The following is a 21453-nucleotide window of genomic DNA, read 5'->3' as shown; positions in this document are numbered from 1 at the left end:
TGTAGGTGGTTTATTTTCCTGCAAAATTAACCAATACTTACTTCCCCCAGGAACTGTTGAAAATTGCACTGTTTAGTTTTAAAATAGCTTATTGCCATTTTAGCTAAAACTGTACATGATATTGTGTTGATTCAAAGTTCCTAAGATACCTGAGTGAAATACCTTTCATTTGAAGTATTACTTGTAAAGCGTGAACCTGTGGTTCTTAAAATAAACTAAGAAAATATATTTTTCTATATAAAAACCTATTGGCCTGGAATTGTCTTTGAGTGTGTGTTCCTCATTTATTGCCTGTGTGTGTACAACAAATGCTTCACACTACCCTCTGATAAGCCTACTGCTCGACCACACTACCACAAAATAGAGCATTAGAATTATCTTTTTTAGCCACTATTTTACCTCTAAGGGGAACCCTTGGACTCTGTGCATGCTATTTCTTCCTTTGAAATAGTACATACAGAGCCAACTTCCTACACTATCCTATTTAATACTTTATCCCTCACTTTCTACTCCAGCATAGATCGCATTAAAATTGGATGGGAGGGAAAGATTGGTTGGGCATTTAGTGAAAAGGAGTGGTCAGACATTCTGCAATACATGAAGAGCATGTGGAACCCGTATTTCAAATTTATCTAGTTTAAGTATCTGCACCAAACTTATTTGACACCTAAAAAGACAGTGAAAATGTATCCTGGTTCGGCACATATAGAACATAACTAAACAGAATAATGCATACAGTGAAAGTGCCAGGCCTCTGATGCGATATTCACTACAGATTTAAGCCTGAGCATAGCAGCGCAAAAGTGCTGTTCTTCTCGACGTGTTGTAATCCATTCTGGGGGCTTTTATCCATGCCCATCGCACACCCATCACATTCCTTCATTCCTGGGCCTGTTTTTCAAAAATCTATTGATGTTGTTGGTAAATGCTTTACGTTTGTCCTGCTTTGAGGCTGGTTTGTTACCGCCTTGGAGACTGACCCTGTTACAAGGATTATTGCACGATCGGCCATGTAACTTAGTCTGGTGCACCATTTTTTCTTTTGCCTCTCGGCTTCGCGCTGTGTGGCCGTATGTGGTTTCTTCCTCTCCCTGGTTTTCGGGCATCTTGCTGTTTCTTTGCAATGTCTTTGGGGTCTTTTTTTATTTATTTTTTGCAATTTTATGTAGTGCGAACTTGAAGGAAGGAGAGTTTTTTTGTTTTTTTTGTTTTTTGCACTTTAGGTAGCGTGAACTCGACAAGAAGGTATTGGAGCGCCTTCTTTTTTGCAGTTTTATGTATCGCAAACTCGACACAAAGGTATTGGAGCGATTTTTTTTTTTTTTTTTTGGGCAGTTTTATACATTGCAAATTCGATACAGAGAATACAGAACGCTGTGGCCAGACTGATTCTGGACATCCACAGCCACATTTCCACCCCCCTGAGAGACCTACACTGGCTCCCTGTCAACACACGCATCACTTTCAAGCTCCTGACGCACGAATGCAAGGTCCTTCACAGCATTGGACCTCCCTACCTCATACACCGCCTCTCCTTCTACACACCCTCCAGGCAACTCCGCTTTTCTCAACTGGCCCTCACCACCATCCTAAGAATCAAGAAGAACACAGCTAGAGAAAGATCCTTCTCCTACTTCGCAGCACAGGCCTGGAACATGATGCTGCTGCACTCCAGGCAGTCCCCCTCGCTAGCACAGTTCTGGAAGGACCTCAAGATCTGGCTCTTCGACTGACCCGTGTCCCCCAGCTAGCACATTGAGACCTCCCGGGTGATAAGCCGCTCTTTATAAATGCTGATTGATTGATTGATATAAAGGTATTACATCGCTTTACATGAGCACCGGTTACACTACACAAGAACACATTCAATTTGGTAGCAAGGGGAAGTTAAGTGATTTGCCCAGAATCACAGGATGTTGAGCTGGCACAGAGACTCGAACCGTGTTACCCAGCTTCAAAGTCAGCAGCTCCGGCCCTTACACCACATCCTCTCCCCTAGGGTTCTTTGTCTGGTGCATGTTGGAGCAGTGTGGGAATAACTCTTTTTTTTTTTCTTTTTTCTTTTTTTTTTTTTTATATATAGCGCTTGGCAATACAGGTTCTGCCATTTTATAGCGCTGGCAAAGCAGGTGCCACTCTTAGAATCGCTATAATTCATTTGCATCAACCTTGCAGAGATGAAGCGGTGAAAAAGCTATGTCGGGATTGTAATCTGTGACATTCTCGTCCTGTCAAGGCCTCTTCAGTGGGTACATTAACCAACTGACTTGAGTAGAGCTTAACACTAGGTGATAGCATGTGCAGTTGATAAGCTCCGCAGAGTCACCACCCAAGCACATAGGTTAGTTCTAGGCAAGAAGATGACGAAAGGTGTTGTCTCCAAAATGGTGGAAAAAGAGTTGTGACTCTAGACCCAAGCACTTCGGGACCTCAAGCTTGATAGCAAAAAATATCTAGCCTTTGGATGTAAATTGGGCCTCTTCAAATTGAGTTCAGTTAGTGCGAACTCGATACAAAGGTATTACAGTGCTTTACATGAGCACGGGTTCCATTACACAAGAACACAATCATTTTTGGTAGCAAGGGGAGATTAAGTGATTGGCCCAGAATCACATGATGTTGAGCCAGCACCGAGACTCAAACCGTGTTCCCCGGCTCCAGAGTCAGCAGCTCTGGCTCTTACGCCACATCCTGCCCCCTAGGGTCTTTGTCTGGTGCGTGTTGGGTCAGTCTGGGAATAACCTTTTTTTTGTATAGTGCTTGGTAATACAGGTTCTGACATTTCATAGCACTGCAAAGCAGATGCCATTCTTAACAAAATTGCTGTAATTGATTTGCATCGACCTTGCAGAGATGAAGAGGTGCAAAAACTGTCAGGATTGTAATCTATGACATTCTCGTTCTGTCAAGGCATCTGCAGTGGGTGCATTAACCAACTGACTTCAGTAAATCTTAATGCTAGGCGATAGCTCGTGCTCTTGATAATCTCCGGAAGGTCACCAACCAAGCACATAGGCTAGTTTTATGCAAGAAGATGGCGAAAGGTGTTGTCTCCAAAATGGTGGAAAAGGAGTCGTGACTCCAGACCCAAGTACTTCACGGCCTCAAGCTTGATGGCCAAAATTATCTAGGCTTTGGATGTAAATTGAACCTCTTCAAATAGAGTCCAGTGAGTAGAGGCAGCCATTTTCCTACCCCTGTAGCGCAAAGAAGCTAGCGAAAGGGTGCCACAGTGAGAGGAGCAGCGTATCATAAGGTACAAAAGTGGAGCAAACTCCATCACTTCCTCCCCTCAGAATTCACTGGTGTCATCGCTCTGACAGTCCCCTCACAGCTACTGCGACCTTGCTGATGCCATTTCTGGAAGCACTATCTAAAACAGCGCTGGGATAGCACTGCTTCCTGTTTTGAAGAGGCCCCACCTTGAATACCCCCCCCAGTTGATGTCACAGGTGCAGACGCTTCCCCATCCTCCTCTGCACTCCTGTGTATAATATCACAGCCAGTCTGTAGGAATGACACTCCCAAGATGGCGGCCTTGTTGTGTCCTCTCTCCTGCAGCGCAAGCCTGGGAGGGTTGCTGTGGCACCTGGCATACATCTCCCACACTACACTCCAAACCAAAACACATAGGTAAAAGACATTATCATTTACAATGCCAAAAGCTCTACTTCTCACAAATGTGAGACCTTTTGCATTGCATTGTTTTCTTTGTGTTTCTTCTGTATGGATATCTACATTGATATTGGGAGTTTGCATGCCACTTTTATTGATTTTTTTTTCTTTAAAAAAAAAACTGATTTGTTTACATAACAATTATGTGGCGATGGCAACAGAAATTGAGCAAATGCTTATTGGATTGATAAAAAGGAATCCCACTGCACCTTTGGGCAAGTCCAACATAGAACTTCCCACAAGGCAGCATTTAACGCCTTGTATGGGTTTTTATGGCACATTTTGTAAGCCTTTCTTTCAGAGTCTATATTTTGAGTACCTTTTTTTTTCTGCTTACAGCTCAACCGAGGTCGACGACATGATTAGAAAATCCACAAATCTTCTCCTGACCCGAACATTAAATAACTGTTTACAGACAGTGATTAAGAGGAAGAACATTGGACTGACCGAGGTATGGAAACACAGTGTGTGAGGGACTCTTTACATTTCCCTGTGTATCAGTATGCATCTATGAAGCTTCATAACAGGATCCCCAGCCTTGTCGGCCATATCAGGATCTATCTACAAGACCTACTTCTGTGAGGGCAGGCTGAATATTATTCCTAGAAAAGTCATTTAGATCCGGTCACATTTTGCTAGATAGTGTGACACCTAGTGAATAAAACAATGATGGTGTGGATATTGGTAAGACATTTCATACTTTTAATCTAAAAAAAAAAAAAACAGTATTTGTAGCTTGGGTCACACATTCCTTCATAGCGTTAAAAGTTGTGTATCTGAAACTGTTTTGTGACGATCGGAATCCTCCGAGCCTCCTTCAGATCAGATCTAGTTGTCAGTGGAAGAAAAGATGGCTTCTGTTTGCTTTAACTCCGCTTCCATTGCACTTACAGGAAACTATTCAGAGACAGAGTTTGTCCTAAGGTCCTCAAAGGTGCTCCATTTTCTCCTTTTGGTAGCTTGACCCATTTTAAAGGTTGCCCATGCAGAGGACCCATGGCATGGATTCAGGAGTAAATAAACTCAATTCAGAACAGTTCAGAGATAAGAAATCAAAGTCAGCTTTAAAACATAATTAAGAAATATTGTACTAAATTCCACTAAAACGTTAGGGGCAGTAATAGAATAATGCAGGGTAAACATAGGCCTCATTATTGAGTAGGACTTTTTGTTTTTTACCTTGAAATAAATTATTGGTATGGTGTCCCCTTGAAGTCTGTGTTCATAAATATTCTTGTTAACAACCTTAAGGATGATTCTCAAAGCCATTTGTGCACTTAAGTAGTCATTTTGTGTGCTAATGGCTGTTTTATGACTAAAAACCTGTATATGTTAATTCAGTGTTCACAACATCAACATTCAAGGGGCATCCCACCTTGGAAACATTGGAATATTTGCTCTGTTTAAGGTCAGAAGTAAATCTGTATCTAGGGAGGAAACTGTGGGAGGAGGAATTTGGGCAGGGGTCGGGGGGGGGTTGCGTTGTAGACACCACGCATATAGATGTAAGCAAAAGTGATTTCACCATTTTAGAAACATTTTTCCTATGGAGGGGAAAAAGTGCTCTCTTCATCAGTGTATATACACGTGTAGCTGCACACCATGTATATGTAAGTATGTGTACATGCTTACACATGAGTTTACTCCTGGAAATTTGTGACTGACGTTGAAGCTCTACTGTAGGCCTACCTTTGGCGTATTATAAATGTTCATTAAATAAATCAGTGCAATACTGATTATCAGAGTACTATAGAATATTTTGATCAGTAGGATACTACTAACTGCATGTTAATAAAAAATGATTATTTTAACAAAAGGTAAATAGTGCTCTATAATCAGTCTAATTGGCATCACATTTGACATCTGTTGGGGTGTGGCTGGCATACAAGATTTCTGGATGCTGCTGTAAAATTGCCAATAACACACTTATATAGATCTTAACTTTCAATAGCAGAAGGGGCAAAAGACAAACTATGCATCCAAGTGAAAGAGGACTTTATTTGGTCCTTAAGCTTATGATGCATAGTTGTAGACATCATTTTGCAGTGTGTATTTCAAAGGGACAATGAAGTGTATGGTTTTAGACCTAATACAGAACTAATACAAATGTCTCATCCCTAAGTTCTATTTATAGAATCTGAACTAAACGTAATATTGGTGATCAGATTTATCGTATTGTGATGTATACATCACATTCAGGCAATGGCATATACATAATGAAAGTCACAGAGTCCAATGATGTCATTGGTAAATTTTGTACTATATACTTCTACCTGCCGATGCCTCACCTTTAGAATAATTCCAGGCCTCAAACTGGATCTGGAAACTTCGAAGCTCACACGTCACTGGTAGGGGCTGCTGGCTTTGTATCAAGGCTAGAAGTGTTGTCAGATGACGTCACTGAAGCAATACAGTGCCCACCATGACATAACAACATCAGCCCATTTTTCCCTGTAGCTTTGCGGATCTGGAGGTCACTCTTTCTGAGGAGTTTTTCCTCACAGACAACAAATTTAATTATGCATGTCATCACCAAAGAAATCTGGTTTTAACCCCTGTAGGGACTGAGATGGGCAGATCTCTATTATGGACACCCATTCTATCTGCCTCCGGTTAGACCATGACTCTCGCACCTGTGACCCCCGGTGAAGCTTGCACCCGAAGCCCATAAAAGAGAGGAAGGCAAAACCCTTCATGCACGAGCAACTTAGGAAAAGCGTAGTTGGTGGTGTTCACGACCTTGCTCCAGGTCACCCTTCTCACACTCTTCAAGAGTAAGAAAAGTAGACATAAAAAAAAATACAAAATGTAAGTCAAGATGTCCTCCTACTCCCACAAAGTCTTCAGATCTTCAACCAGAGTTTGTAGCCATGTAGCTAACTAATGCTCCTCTCAGTAGCCCCGCTCCAGTGATATTACTGGACCCTGCCCCCGACCCACCTCACCCTTCCATCTTTACCAGAACCTTTGGTACCGGAGCCTTCACAGCCTGAGTTTCTGGTGCTGGCTTCATGCTTCCCTGAATTTCCGACTTCAGGCTCGGATCACTCTGTGTATCTGAACACCATGTAGTCTGACTTTGCAAGAGCATTAATGCCATCCGGCGTGCAGCCATCCACTATTTATTGCAATGATTCCGGCTCTGCTCAAGGGTGTTCTACCTTGTCTGAAGCCAGCTTGACACTCATTCGACCTGTCACTCTGGTAATCAATGCTGCATCCGACAGTTTCCTGAACGGCTTCCCCTCTACTGTCACCACCAGTATCAGACCCCAAAGTTGCGCCACAGAACAGGTTGTGAAGAGAGGCCCAATGGTTGGTAGAAGATGAGGGGGAATTCAGAAGCCACATTTATGGCCTATTTGGCACAGGCTTAGATCTTCGTGACCCTTATCCTTATGGGGGGTGATGGTGGTGACCAAGGACAACCATTACAAGGCCATTTGTCAAGTTAGGAAGCTGACTTGACACTTTTCCTGAATTGGACATGGAATTCCCCACCAGACCACCCACACCTGAAGAGATATCGTTTCATATGGTGGTGAAGAAGCTGCTGAGTTTTTAACCTTACTATTGCCAACAACTGAAGTTAAGACCAATGTTCCTATCCAAGGTCCTCGTGCCTACAGTGCAACCCCTGTTACTTTTCACTGATGCCCTTTTGGATCCAGTCTTGATAGCCTGGAGAACACATCTTCCATCCCTGCAGTCAGCAGGCTAGTGACATGCCATTATCGTATGTCTCCAGGTGACACATCCTTCTTTTCAGCCCACCATTCGTCTGAAAGCTGCGTCAATCAGGTATCCTGCTCACCAGGCCATTCGGCAGGAACCTTTCCAACATTCCTCTCAGATTGAGCCCAAACTATGTATGTATGTCGTATTTGTAGAGGGCATTCCGACTCACGAAGAGCATCGAAGCGCTAATATAGAAGGTGAGAGAGGAGGGAAAAGCAAGATTAAAAGAAATCACCCAAAAAAGCAGATATTAGAGAAAAAGAAAATTACTTAGGGGTATGAACCGGAGCACCGAGCAGGGGCTATCGGGGGAAGAGCCATGTTTTAACCAATTTCCTTACCCTTAGGTAGCAAAGTTCTTGCCTGATGTTCAAGGGAAGCGAGTTCCAACCTTTGGCAGCAGCCATGGTGAAAGCTTTATCACCCCATTTGGCTTCATAAGTGCAGGGGACCTGGATTCGGTAGGCTTTGGAGAACCTCAGATTTCTCTTAGGAGCATGCCAACAGAGCCTGGTGGTGAGGTAGCGAGGACCAATCCCGTGAGTTGCTTTATACATCAAACAGAGCGATTTAAAGATAATACGCTGAGCCACCGGGAGCCAATGTAATCGTTTGAGACTCTCTCTGACTGATACCCACCGTGAGAGGTTGAGAACCGCTCTAGCAGCAGCGTTCTGAACCAATTGCAGCTTATTAATCAAGGCCTTGTCCAAATTAAGGAATAAGGCGTTACAATAATCTACTTTCGACATAACCAATGCTAAAACAGCAGAGACTCTCCATTCATGCTGGAGATAAGGAAACATTTTCCTCAGCATTTTAATGAGCCAAAGGCATGTCTTTAAGGTGTGATTTCCCAGATTTTTAAAGGATAAACGATCATCAAAAAGAATACTCAAATTCCTACTGGTAGTGGTGGGAACAGGGAGCATGCCACAATCTGAGGGCCACCAGCGTGAGCTCCATAACTCTTTTCCCGGTCCAAAACAGAGAATTTCGGTTTTAGTGGCATTCATTTTGAGCCAGTTTGTCTTCATCCAATTACTGACTGCTTGCATACAGTTATTGAACCGATCCGCAACCTCCTCCCAAGGCTTTTTAATTGGGATAATAAGCTGAGTATCGTCTGCATAAGAGGATGGGATAAAACCAAAAGAGCGAATCAGACTAGCCAGCGGGGCAACATACACATTAAACAGAGTAGGACTCAAAGAAGATCCCTGTGGTATCCCACAGGGTAATAGATAAGGTGTGGATCTGAAATTACCACAGCTTACAGTGGACCATCTGTGTGTAAGAAAAAATTCCAGAAGCTTGAGGGCTTGCTCTCTGATCCCTACTTGACAAAGGCGGGATGTCAGTAGATGAGGGGAGATAGTATCAAACGCCACCGATAGATCTAATAGTACTAGGATAGCCCCTTGACCTTCATCTACCAGTTTCCGAATAACATCAGAGGATGAAATCAAGGCAGTCTCCATACTGTGCGCCTTTCTGAAACCATCTTGAGAGCAGTCAAGACCTCCTACTTCCACTAAGAATTCAACCAGTTCCACATTCAAGATTTTCTCTAAAATCATTGCCAGATAGGGAAGAAGCGCTATTGGCTGTAAATTGTTTAGGTCCTGGCTGTCGCCCTCTGCCTTCTTCTTAAGGGGAACAACTATGGTCTCCTTCCATAAGGAGGGATACATCCCAGATATCAGAACCTCTTGAAAAATAGGAGCTAACGCCCGAGCCATCCGGTCAGGGGCCAATTTAAAGATAGAAGGGGGGCACGGATCCAAAGGGGAACCAGACTTTATTTCTAAAATCATCTTTCTAATACTGTCGTGAGGAGGGATATGGAAATACGATATGACTTTACCACTAGCTTTAGAGTCAGTAGATACCGTAGAGAAGAGTTCCCTAGAGGTCTCATTTGCGTGTATTTGAAGGATTTTGTTCTCAAAGTGCCTAGCAACCTTATCACAGAACTCCTGAGAATTTTCCAGATCAAGAGGCCTAAGGGGAGTGGATAATGCCTTTATCACCTTGAAAAGTTCTCTAGGGGCATTTAATGCCTCCTTAACTTTGGCAGTATAAAAATTAGATTTGGCCTTAAAACGCGCCGCTTTATAAGCCTTGAGGGTGGACTTTAATACAACCCTCTCCTCTGGGACTGGGTTTAATTTCCACCGGCGCTCCTGTTGTCGGTAATTTCTCTGGAAAGATTTAAATTTGCTCGTAAACCAAGGTTGACCAAGCTTCTTCCGGCTACAAGGCCCCAGAATCTTAGGGGGAGCCAGTTGAGCCATGGCCGTTTCAACCCCTAGCTGGAAGATGTCAAGCAAGGGCCGAGCTAGTTTGTAGGCCTTGTCCCAGCCCTCTTCTAATGCCGGGACTAGCTCTTCCACTTAAATCTGCTTCCATGGCCTAAATACTTTGTTCTCAAACTCATGCAAAGCAGGAGAGTGCGTGGTGTCAATTTTGAAGTTTAGCAGATAATGATCCATCCAGCTTAACTGGGTGTTAGTTAAGGCCAGCTGTAGAGAAGTACGAGCAAAGACCCCATCTAGTATATGTCCTGCACTATGAGTAGCTGCCGAGACTCTGAGGGTCCAATCCAGGGCCTCCATTAGATCTAAGAACTTCCTAACCACTGGAGTACAAATCTTGTCAAAGTGCATATTAAAATCACCAAGGATTATTGTCTTGGGGGACAGAAGGATAAGTTACTTACCTGTAAATCCTAGTTCTCTTCCAGGGGTATCCTCATCAAAGTCATAAACATTGAATATTCCCGCCCTTGTGCGGGGACCCCGGAGCATATATATATAAAATACATACATATTATCATGTGTAAAACAGCAATGCAGGCTATAATCATAAATAGGCTAAAATGCTTTATTTCTATGCAAGTTTTTTTTTTTTTTTTTTTTTTTTCATATTATAAAATCACAATAGATCATAAATATCTACCTAAGCCCCCAAAAACTGGACTTAGGGAAGTAAACAGCAGTAAATAGCAGAGAAAAATAGAAAAAAACCACATTGAAAAACAATGAAGCATTCTTAGCCAATAGGCTGCATGCAGGTTAACACAGGAGAACCATAAAAACTTTGGCACCGTGCCTTTAAGACCCTGAGCACCTCCAGTATCCCACCATGCCTCAGGGGTGAAGGGAAGGTGACAGTTGGTTCACAGTTAGGTCAGTACTTTTTTACGGTGACAATCTGTGTAACTGATCAGAAAGATAATCTGTCCTGCACTTCTAGGAGACTTGAGTCCGGGGAGGAGGGTGGGTTGTTTATGACTTTGATGAGGATACCCCTGGAAGAGAACTAGGATTTACAGGTAAGTAACTTATCCTTCTCTTCCAGGGGATCCTCATCAATAGTCATAAACATTGAATAGATTAGCAAGCCCATCCCTAGACTCTGCGGACTGTCTGAAAGAAGTGCAGGAAAGAATACATATTCATGCAAATAGATTTCTAAGAGAGGCCTGCCCCACCTGGGCATCCGCTCTTGCATCCGAGTCTAAACAGTAATGCTTAGTAAAGGTATGCACAGACTTCCATGTAGCAGCCTTACAAATCTCGGAAATTGGTACATTGTTAAGGAGGGCAGCAGTAGCCGCTTTTCCCCTTGTGGAATGCGCTTTTGGCCTAGCCAGTAATTGCTTATTAGCCAGCTGGTAAGTGTTAACAATACAAGACACAATCCATCTTGATATCGTTCGTTTAGACGCTGCCTCTCCTGTTCTTAAATGACCATAATTCAGAAACAAATGGTTAGAATGTCTAATCGGTTTTGTTTTGTCCAAATAGAATTTCAGCACTCTTTTCAAGTCTAAAGAATGCAATGCTTTCTCAGCCGGAGTCTCCGGATTGGGAAAGAAAGTCGGTAAAGATATAGTCTGATTGATATGGAATTCTGACACCACCTTCGGAAGGAAAGATGGGTGAGTTCGCAGAACCACTCTATTATCGTGAAAAACCGTGTACGGTTCTCTGCAAGACAGAGCCTGAATTTCGCTGACCCTCCTCGCTGAAGTAATGGCCACCAAAAAAGCCGTCTTCCACGTAAGGTGCTGTAAAGAGGCCTTGTGGATAGGTTCAAAGGGAGGGCCCATAAGTTTTGACAGGACTACATTCAGTTCCCATGGAGGAGAAGGTCTCCGAATGGGAGGAAAAACCTTTTTCAAGCCTTCTAAGAAATCCTTGACTACAGGTATCGTAAAGAAGGATTCCTGAGAAGGCGACTTACGATAAGCTGTAATTGCCGACAAATGTACCTTAATAGATGATACCTGCAGACCAGACTTCGCCAGATGAAGCAAATAGGACAGTATGACATCCTCCTGAGCTCGTATGGGGTTTATACCTTGTTGAGAGCACCAGATGTAAAATCTCTTCCACTTAAAAGCGTAAGAACGCCGCGTGGAAGGTCGTTTTGACTCTTTCAAGATGTTCATGCACTCCTGTGAGAGCCCTAGGTGCCCATACTGCAGGAATTCAGGAGCCATGCTGTCAAGCTCAGAGAGGGAAGGTTGGGATGTAGGATTCTGCCTTCCATTCTGCTCAGGAGATCCGGTCTGCACGGCAACCTCCTGTGAGGTTTTTCCGATAAGTTGAGTAGATCCGTGTACCAGAATTGGCGGGGCCATTGTGGCGCTATCAGAATCATTTTGGTTCTGGAGTTGTAAAGTTTGTTGATTACTGCCGGTATGAGGGGAATCGGTGGAAAGGCGTAGAGAAATATCCCTGACCAGTTGATCAACAGGGCATTCCCTTGAGATCCCGGACGGCAGAACCTGGATGCGAAGTCTGGGCATTTTTTGTTTACTTCGTCTGCAAAGAGATCCAACTGGGGTCGACCCCATTGACCGAAGATGTCCTCGGCGACTTCGTCGTGTAGGACCCAGTCGTGCGCATCTTCTAGATGTCTGCTCAGGAAATCTGCCTCTACGTTTTGCTGACCTGGCAGGTGTACCGCTGTGATAGACATTCCCCTGGCCAGGAGCCAATGCCATATCGTTTGGGACTCTCGAGATAGAGGTAGTGATCTTGTTCCCCCCTGTTTGTTCAGATAATACATTGTGGTTGTATTGTCTGTCTGAATTAGGAGAGATTTCCCCTGAACCAATGGAGAGAAAGATTTGAGAGCCAGATGGACCGCTCTGAGCTCCAGTAGATTTATGTGATAGTTCTTTTCCTTGTCGGACCACAGACCCTGAGCTTGGAAGGAACCCAGATGAGCACCCCAACCCTGAAGAGACGCATCCGTTACCAGAGTGTCGGCTGGAATTGTCTGGTGAAACGGAGAACCTATCGACAGGTGAGGTCTGTGCATCCACCATTGTAGTGATTGAAAAGCCGCTGCTGGTAGTCGCACTCTGTCGTCCCAGCGACCAGTCTTTTGGCTCCAGTTGTTCTCTAATGCCTCCTGAAGGGGCCTCATGTGTAGCCTGGCGTTCGGGACAATGAAGATGCATGAAGCCATGGAGCCCAGAAGCGATGTCACCTGACGAGCAGTAGGTGCATCGGCTTTTAATAGTTGTTGACACTTCCTGTGGATCGATAAATGTCGTTCCTCCGAAGGATACACTCTTTGGAGCTCTGTGTTTAGTATAGCTCCCAGGTAGTGGAGGTTTTGTGTTGGAATCAGGGTTGACTTGTTGTGGTTGATTTGAAGACCTAGAGACTCGAAAGTTCTTAGTACAATGTCTCGATGTTTTCTCGCCTGATCCAGAGAGGAAGCCTTCAATAACCAGTCGTCCAGGTAGGGGTAGACAAATATTTTTTGTCTTCGAAGATGTGCCGCTACCACTGCTACACATTTTGAAAAGACTCGGGGTGCAGACTTCAGGCCGAATGGTAGGACTCTGAATTGGTAGTGCTGTGACGCTATTTGGAAACGTAAGAATTTCCGATGTTTGGATGCTATTGGGATGTGAAAATATGCATCCTGTAGGTCGATGGAGCACATCCAGTCTCCCTGATGCAGTTGCGGAACAATCTGGTGAAGGGCTAGCATCCTGAACTTCTGTTTTCTTATGTACTTGTTCAGGAGCCGTAAGTCTAGAATTGGCCTGAAGATGCCCTGTTGACCCTTTTTCGCCACCAGAAAGTAACGGGAGTACACCCCTTTTCCTCTTTGTGCCGGTGGAACCTTTTCTACAGCTTTCTTTTGTAGGAGTGCAAGAACTTCCTTGCGTAGCAGGCTGAGATGAGAAGGAAAACATCTTGCTGGTGGCAAGTGTGGAGGAGGTTTTTTGAAAAGAAGAGAATAGCCATGTTCGACAATATTGAGCACCCATTTGTCTTTTGTGATGGAGTGCCACTCGTGAAGATGATGCGTAATACTTCCCCCCACCGGAGTGGTGCACAGTGCTGAGGGAAGCAATGCTTCATTGCTTTGTTGGTGTCTTTGCTGTAGACTGTTGAGGTCTACTTGCCCCTCGGTCTCTTGTGGGTCTACGCGCCTGAAACAGGGGACGCCCCTGTCGTTGCTGTGGCCTCTGAGACCAGTGAGGGGTTTGAACCCTCTGCTGGAATGGGCGTCTGTCGTACGGCCTGTACCTCCGCCTGAAGTCTTTCTTACGTTCCAGGCCCACTGCCCTCATAGTGTCCACCTCTGTTTTCATTCGGGCCATCTCTTCATCCGCGTGGGTACCGAACAACGAATTCCCGCTGAATGGGAGGTTTAAAATACGTTGTTGTGCTTCCTGTTTCAGACCAGTGAGCCGTAGCCAGGAAGACCTCCTAGCGCAGATTCCGTGCGCATACCCATGCGCAGCCAAATCCGCCCCGTCCGCCGCCGCGCTGATGACCTGGTTAGATACTATGCCCCCTTCCTGCAAGATTTCCTGGAAGTCCTGTCTATCTTCCCTGGGCAACTTCTCTGTAAATCTGTGGAGTGAGTCCCACAGAGAGCGGTCATATCTGCCCAGAAGTGCTGAGGCGCTGGAGACCTTCATAGCAGATGCCGCCGTACCGCACATCTTTCTCCCCAGGGAGTCTAGGTGTCTGCTCTCCTTATCCGGGGGGACTGTGGAAGATGATGCCACAGAGTGTGTTTTTCTGGCTGCGGCTAAGATAACAGAGTCCGGTGGCGGATCCTTCCGCAGGAATAAAGGATCTTGCTCCGGAGCTTTGTACTTCTTTTGAATCCTAGCCGGGGCAGACTTGAGAGTGGCTGGAGTCAGAAAGGTGTCCATAGTAGGTTGCAGCAAACCCGGTACTAGTGGCAGCAGTTTTCTCGAGACTGATCTGTGTTGTAGAGTCTCAAAGATTACTGAGGATGAGGTGGCCGGCTCCGGCACCTCAATATTTAGTTTCTGCGCTCCCCTTAAAAGAACCTCATTAAAAGTGGTGATATCATCCACCGGTGAGATCCTAGCAGGTGGAGAATCTGTCAGTGTGGGGGAGTAGCGCCCAACAGACGATCCTGAAGAAGACCAAGAGGATGATCTTCTGTGTGGTGTTCGCGACCTGGTTCTCCTTCGGGAACGAGACCTGCTACGAGAAGCTGTAGCAGAGTGTGCAGGTCTTGTGGTCGGCTGACGAGGAGCAGAACGAGCCCGTCCTGCTCTAGTTGTAGGCGATGGCGTTCTAGGTAATGAGGCAGTAGGAGAATACATCCTAGAGTATTGGGAATCCGGGGATGCTGCCGGTCTATTGAGGCTCTCTAACCATCTAGGTGATAGAGTGATGGGAGAAACATGCCCCGATGAGCCCGCTCTGGAATGGGATGATGCACTCCGTATAGAGACCACCGGTGAGGGAGCTTTATCCGCTGGCTCTACTGCCTGTGACACAGCTGAAGGTTGTGTCGACGTATATTGCATCCTCGACGTCGAAAGATGCGATGGCTCGGCTGTTCTCGACGTCGAAGGTCTTGATGTCGAAAGCCTTGACGTTGAATGTCTCGACGCCGAGCGTCGATCGCGGGATCTGGACCTACTCGCCGTCGTGTGCCTCGACGTTGAGTGGCGAGTGGTCGACGGCGGATGTTCATGCCGTCGTGGCGATTTTGACGTCTTATCCTTCGACGCCAAGGGGCGAGACGTTCTCGACGGCGAACGGGAGCGCCGGAGATGGCTTGACGCCGAACGGCGGCCTGCCGTCGACGGAGATGTACCCATGTGCTGTCCATGCTTCGACGCTTTGTCCCTCGACGTCGGTCTGGACACCGTCGACGGCGATCTATGCCGGTGAGACGGTGGCAACGATGACGTCGATGGAGAACAAACAGGCACAATCCTACCTGTCGACGTCGATCTGGCCATTCCTTCTGTTGGAGGCCTGGGAAGTGAAGAGGCTGTTGACTTTTTCCTCTCCTGAAGCCCATGCAGCCTGATTTTCTCTCTGTCTTTGAGAGTCCTCCTTGACATCTTCTTACAATACTTGCAGGTGTCAGGACAGTGACTCTGTGGCAGGCAGACAATACACAGAGAGTGTGGGTCTGACTGGGCTTTCTTCTTCCCACAAGAAGGACATTTTACAAAAAGAGATGGCATTTTCTGTCAGAAAAGACTGCCAAACTCAGACAAAAGATGTTATCTGTCGAGTAAACAGGAAAAACACTATTTTTAGGGATTTTTCTGAAGAAAAACTCAGAAAAACTGAGAGCTCAATGCTCCAGGATCCTCTCAGAAGAAGCCGAAAAAAAGAACTGACCTAACTGTGAACCAACTGTCACCTTCCCTTCACCCCTGAGGCATGGTGGGATACTGGAGGTGCTCAGGGTCTTAAAGGCACGGTGCCAAAGTTTTTATGGTTCTCCTGTGTTAACCTGCATGCAGCCTATTGGCTAAGAATGCTTCATTGTTTTTCAATGTGGTTTTTTTCTATTTTTCTCTGCTATTTACTGCTGTTTACTTCCCTAAGTCCAGTTTTTGGGGGCTTAGGTAGATATTTATGATCTATTGTGATTTTATAATATGAAAAAAAAAAAAAAGAAAAAAAAACTTGCATAGAAATAAAGCATTTTAGCCTATTTATGATTATAGCCTGCATTGCTGTTTTACACATGATAATATGTATGTATTTTATATATATATATGCTCCGGGGTCCCCGCACAAGGGCGGGAATATTCAATGTTTATGACTATTGATGAGGATCCCCTGGAAGAGAACCATAGGTTCTATCAGCTTAACTCAAGATTGGACAAAGTTTGTAAGAGCACCCGGCGGTCGGTAAGTCAGTAAGCCCTCCAACAGTACTCCATTGTTCTGAGAAATCTTAAAAACCATTGTCTCGCACGTTTCAGCGGCGGGACTAGACCATACGCACACAAGAGTAGCCCTGCAGATAATAGCCAAACCTCTGCCCCTATTCCGGGGTCTGTCTAACCTGTAGTAGGTATACCCTGGGGGAGATGCTACAACAAAGTCGGGGTCTGATTCTATTTTTCCCCAGGTTTCCATTAAAAACAAACAGTCAATGTGCCAAGTATCAATCATCTCACAAATTTCCAGTTTGTGCTTGGGGAATGAGCGGACATTTAAGAGAGTGTACCGAAACGGCTGACTGTGAACTGCCGTCTTTTCCTGAGCTGCCATTCCAGACATCAGAGGCCTCCTATACTGAGCTCTGGCCTCGTTCAAGGTTAGTGGAGCTTGTACTGCCCAATTGAATTCCTTACAGGTCCAGGCGGACCTGTAATCGGATGGCGCCTTATGCTTGCAAGGCAAATTTTTAGCTTTGCCGCTAAACCCCTGAGGGGCCGCACATTTGAAAAAAAGGGCAGAGTCTCTGGGCCCAGACAGGCGCAGACGGGCTTGCCATAGGCATGCCTTTGGCGCGCCAGCGGCGCGTCCACTGCGCGGCCGCTCAGCTGTATTCATTTATGGCGCCGGGCCAGAAGCCTGACGTAAGCTGGACCGCTAACTGAGTGGTACAGAGTTTCTGGTGGCCGGAAGGAGGGCTCTAATAGACAGTGAGGGTCTAAGAGACCCTCACTTCCGGTGCAGGGGATGAAACGGCACCTGGCTCCAGAAACGGTAAAAACCAATGATAAAAGATAAAATAGCCCCAATTAAAAAGAAGTGAAAACAGCACGCCCCAAAACAGTATTTCCCACACGCTACCACAAATACACTTAAAAAGTAAAAAAAAAAGGTTAGAAAAGACTTCCCCACTGCCGCGCTAGCAGCCGTGTGACACGCTCACTTTCTGAAAGTTTAGGGGAAGACGTCGTTCTCGGCAGAGAGTGTGGCTCTGAAGTCCACTAATACTTAGTCTCCTCACAAGATATAATCACACCTTATTGGACACGGATCAAATGATGATACCTCATGTGCCAGAAGGTATGGGAGGCCATTTCCAGGAGGGGATCCAAGATGGACAGAATGCTTCCTGTCATATTATTAAGTTAGGGCTGTACACTGCTGACTGTGTGACCCGGTTAATAGGCACTTCAGTCACTATCAGGAGACATGCCTGGCTACACATATCCAACTTTTCTCCTGACGTCCAGGCAAATTTGATCTACCTGCCATTCAATGGAGTATGCTTATTTGGAGACTAAGCTGATTTGGCGTTGGAAAGCTCCATTCTTGGGACTGCAGCTAATACCCCCTTTGAGAAATTATCGCCAATTTTGGCATTTTTGTGGCTTCTCAAGGCATTTTCCTTTCGCCAGTGGCTGTAATACTATCCTCAGAACCAACAGCAACCAAGCCTGTTGGTCAGGCATTACATGGGCAGAGTCATAGGGAAGAGATGTGGATCTATCAAAAGACCCTCGACCTACTCTTCTCCTGCACTACTGGGCAAGTAGTCCTAGCTTACTCCCTGAAGCCCATTCTGAGCCTTTGAGAGGATGGGTGTCCTTATTTCTCCCGGCCTGAAAAGCCATTACATCATACCAGTGTTTCCACCTTTCCTTCAGGCTCCACCCCATATCACTCCTCTGCCTTCCACCACCCTCACTTCTATACCCCCATACCCTCCTACGTAGCCATATTGTAACAGGAGATGGCAGTTCTTTTACTGAAAGGTGCTATTCAGTTAGTGCCAGGTCAGAAAAATGGTCAGGAATGTGATGCACCTGACGTCTTGGTGGCACAGAGTTAAGTGGCAGAGAGTGCAGTGACATAGAGTGGTGCAGAGTATAGTGCTGTAGAGTGCAGTGGTATAGACCGCTGCTGTGTAAAGTGGAGTAGTACAGAGAAGAGTGACAGAGAGGTCAGTGTTGCAGAGAAGTGTCAGCGTGCAGTGGCGTAGAGTGCAATGATGCATAGTACAGTGATGGTGTGCAGCTGTGTATAGTGCATTGGCATACAGTGGAGTGTGCAGAGTGGCGTTGAGTGCAGTGGCATAGAGTAGATTGTTTTAGAGTAGAGTAAAGTGGCGTAGAGTGGAGTGGTGCAGGGTAGTGCAGGTGCATGGAGTGGCAGAGTGTAGTGGAGTAGAGTGGTGTAAAGTGCAGTGGTGCAGATTAGATTAGAGTAGAGTACAGTGGATTGGCATAGAGTGCAGGGACATAGAGCTGAGCATTACAGAGTAAAGTGCATTGGTGTAGAGTGTATTGGCATATAGTAAAGTGGCGTCCAGTGTTGCAGAATGGCATAGAGCATAGTGGTGAAGAGTGGAGTGGAGTAGATTAGTATGGTATACAGTAGAGTGACAACGTGTGCATTGGCGTAGAGTCGAGAGGTGTAGCATGAAGTGATGTAGAGTGGAGTGGTGCAGAGTACAGTGGCATAGAGTGGAGTATTGATGGTGAGGCAGTTGCACGGGCATACAGTTTCACAAATAAAACTATTCAGTGCACAGAAGAACATGTGTGGACATTCCAACACCTAGTGTAAATATTTGTTTCCAACACACTTCAGAAAAATGTACTTCATTTGTGTTCTTAATTCTGATATATTCTGAAATACTTACACAGTTCATTTAAATCAGACTTGTCCAATGAGTAGCTCCTGAGCTACTGGTAGCTCTCCAGCACCTGTCAGTAGCTCCCCTGCGTGCACCGTAGCCTTCTAAATTGGAACGTTTTGCTTGATTAAATTAACATATGTATTACAAAATTGTGTATTATTAGATGGAAATGTATGTGTTTTCAGAGCATATAAGCCTATGTTTGGAGAAAAATGGATGAATTTCCAAAATATATTTAAAGGTGATTTTTGAGTAAGAAATCATGTGCAGAGACGTATTACTAAAATGATTACTTTTGTGCCTGTGGCACTGCAGCTGTTTAAAACATAATGAAGCTATTTAACATAGAAGAACAGTTAATGAATCATTCATTACATATCTAGCACTGACAAGTGCAATCTAGTTACAAATATGCCACAAATCCAACAGACAGTTGCGATTGTTAAGTATTTAGGCCATCTCCTAGCTGGGCAGATCGGGAACAGACATTCAGTTAATCAAAACACCAACTTTCAGTGAAATATGTCTTGCTTGTGATTTAATAGAGAAATTGCATTAGAAACGTTGAGTTATTCGAATGTAAATTCGAAAGGAGGTTTGAGAGAGAGTTGTATTGCTTTATACATCTTGCCCACTTGGAACCTAGGGGCGTAGCTTCGGGGGGTGTTTGGGATGTTACACTCCCTAATAAATTAATTTTCAGATAAATAGTTGGGCATAGAATCTTTCAATCAGGTTTGGGGAGGTGTCTGCCGGATTTCACCAGGAATTTTTACATTCATTCAGACAAAAACTTTCCCTCTTCGTTTTTAAAGTCGTCAAAAATATTGGTAATTTTTCAAAATATTGTGTTTTCTGTCTTAGTCCTCCTACCAATCCGCATTCCTCTGTCTTTCCACTGCCCCTTGGTCTCCTCTCATGCACCCTGCTTGTTGTATAATGTATTTCAAACATTATATGCCAGTCTGATTGTCGGTAAAACTGAAGTCCACCCTCTACCCACCCAACACCCTCCCTCCCCATGCAATCTTACTGAACAAGCTGTGCCCCTGTTGGAAGCTCTGTACTTTTTGGCGGACTTTCCATTACTGCTTAACGCACTAGATGGATCACACCCCGCCCCATTAGTTAGCTTAATAAGGAAAAGCCAATCTCCATACCATGTTTGCTATTCCTCATCATGTAATTGCATTAATGAATGTTCCCTCCCGAGAATGGAGGTCAGAAAAATCACAGGGAACAATGAAATGCCTCCTTGTGGTCTGTACAGATTGCCCTCTTTTTTTTCTCAGTACAGAATTCTTTTATATTTCTTGGTTCTGGAAACACATTTGACAGTAGTGCACCATTCCATATTTGGAGCTATTGGAGATTATTTTGTATAAAGTAAACCACTGTTAGGGGATCACTTTGTAAATTAAGTGGCAAACATAGTTGAGATGTCTGTTGTGGTAGGCAGGCTATACGCTCGCATGGTAATTTCTGTTTCACTTGGGCAGAAGTACAAGTTACCTACCTTTGGTAACGATATATCTGGTAGAGACATATTCTAATTGCAGATTCCTTAACTTTTGAATTCCCCCAGGCGTCAGACTGGATCTGGAGTCTTTTTCTTCTAGCAGTACCTCTGCACTCCGTCAGGTGGCATCAGTCGACTCCGCGGGTGTTGGTGGCATCGTATTCGCCGTGATGATGTTGCGGTCATATATAGGCGCCACTCGGGCACGCTGATGTCAGTTTCTTTTCACGACTTTCCTCTCCAGAAGCGCAGAGCCTTCAAAAACACTGATAGTGGTTCGCCAAAGCTAGGGCCCTTTAAGGAAAGTTCCTGCCCCTAGAAATTAGTTCGCAGAGCGGGGAGGATGGGCGGGTCAGTAAGGAATCTGCAACTAGAATATGTCTCTACCAGATATATTGTTACCCAAGGTAGGTAACTTGTACATCTGATAGAGACTTCTAGTTGCAGATTCCTTACCTTTTGAATAGATACCTGAGCAATACCATCCCCGGAGGTGGGCTGCAAACCAAGATCACACCAGGAATTCCTGTAGGACCGAACGACCAAAGTAGCCGTCCCTACGGACCTGACTGTCCAGGCAGTAGTGCTTGGTGAACGTGTGCAGAGATGCCCATGTGGCTGCCTGACAGATATCCAGGACTGGA

The 21453-nt window shown here is 45.1% G+C and overlaps 1 protein-coding gene across 2 annotated transcripts in view; it reads left to right on the top strand.

Moving 5' to 3' along the window:
- Positions 1-21453, top strand: part of EXOC6B (exocyst complex component 6B) — a 1319737-nt gene that overhangs the window by 517412 nt on the left and 780872 nt on the right. For both annotated transcript variants that reach the window (XM_069205590.1, XM_069205592.1), the window contains exon 16: positions 4015-4126. In XM_069205590.1, coding sequence (XP_069061691.1) covers positions 4015-4126 — 112 coding nt within the window. The remainder of the gene's footprint in view (positions 1-4014; positions 4127-21453) is intronic.

This window comes from Pleurodeles waltl, chromosome 1_2 (assembly GCF_031143425.1).
Source record: "Pleurodeles waltl isolate 20211129_DDA chromosome 1_2, aPleWal1.hap1.20221129, whole genome shotgun sequence".
NCBI classification, from domain to species: Eukaryota; Metazoa; Chordata; class Amphibia; order Caudata; family Salamandridae; genus Pleurodeles; species Pleurodeles waltl.
This window is presented reverse-complemented; position numbering and strand designations above follow the sequence as displayed.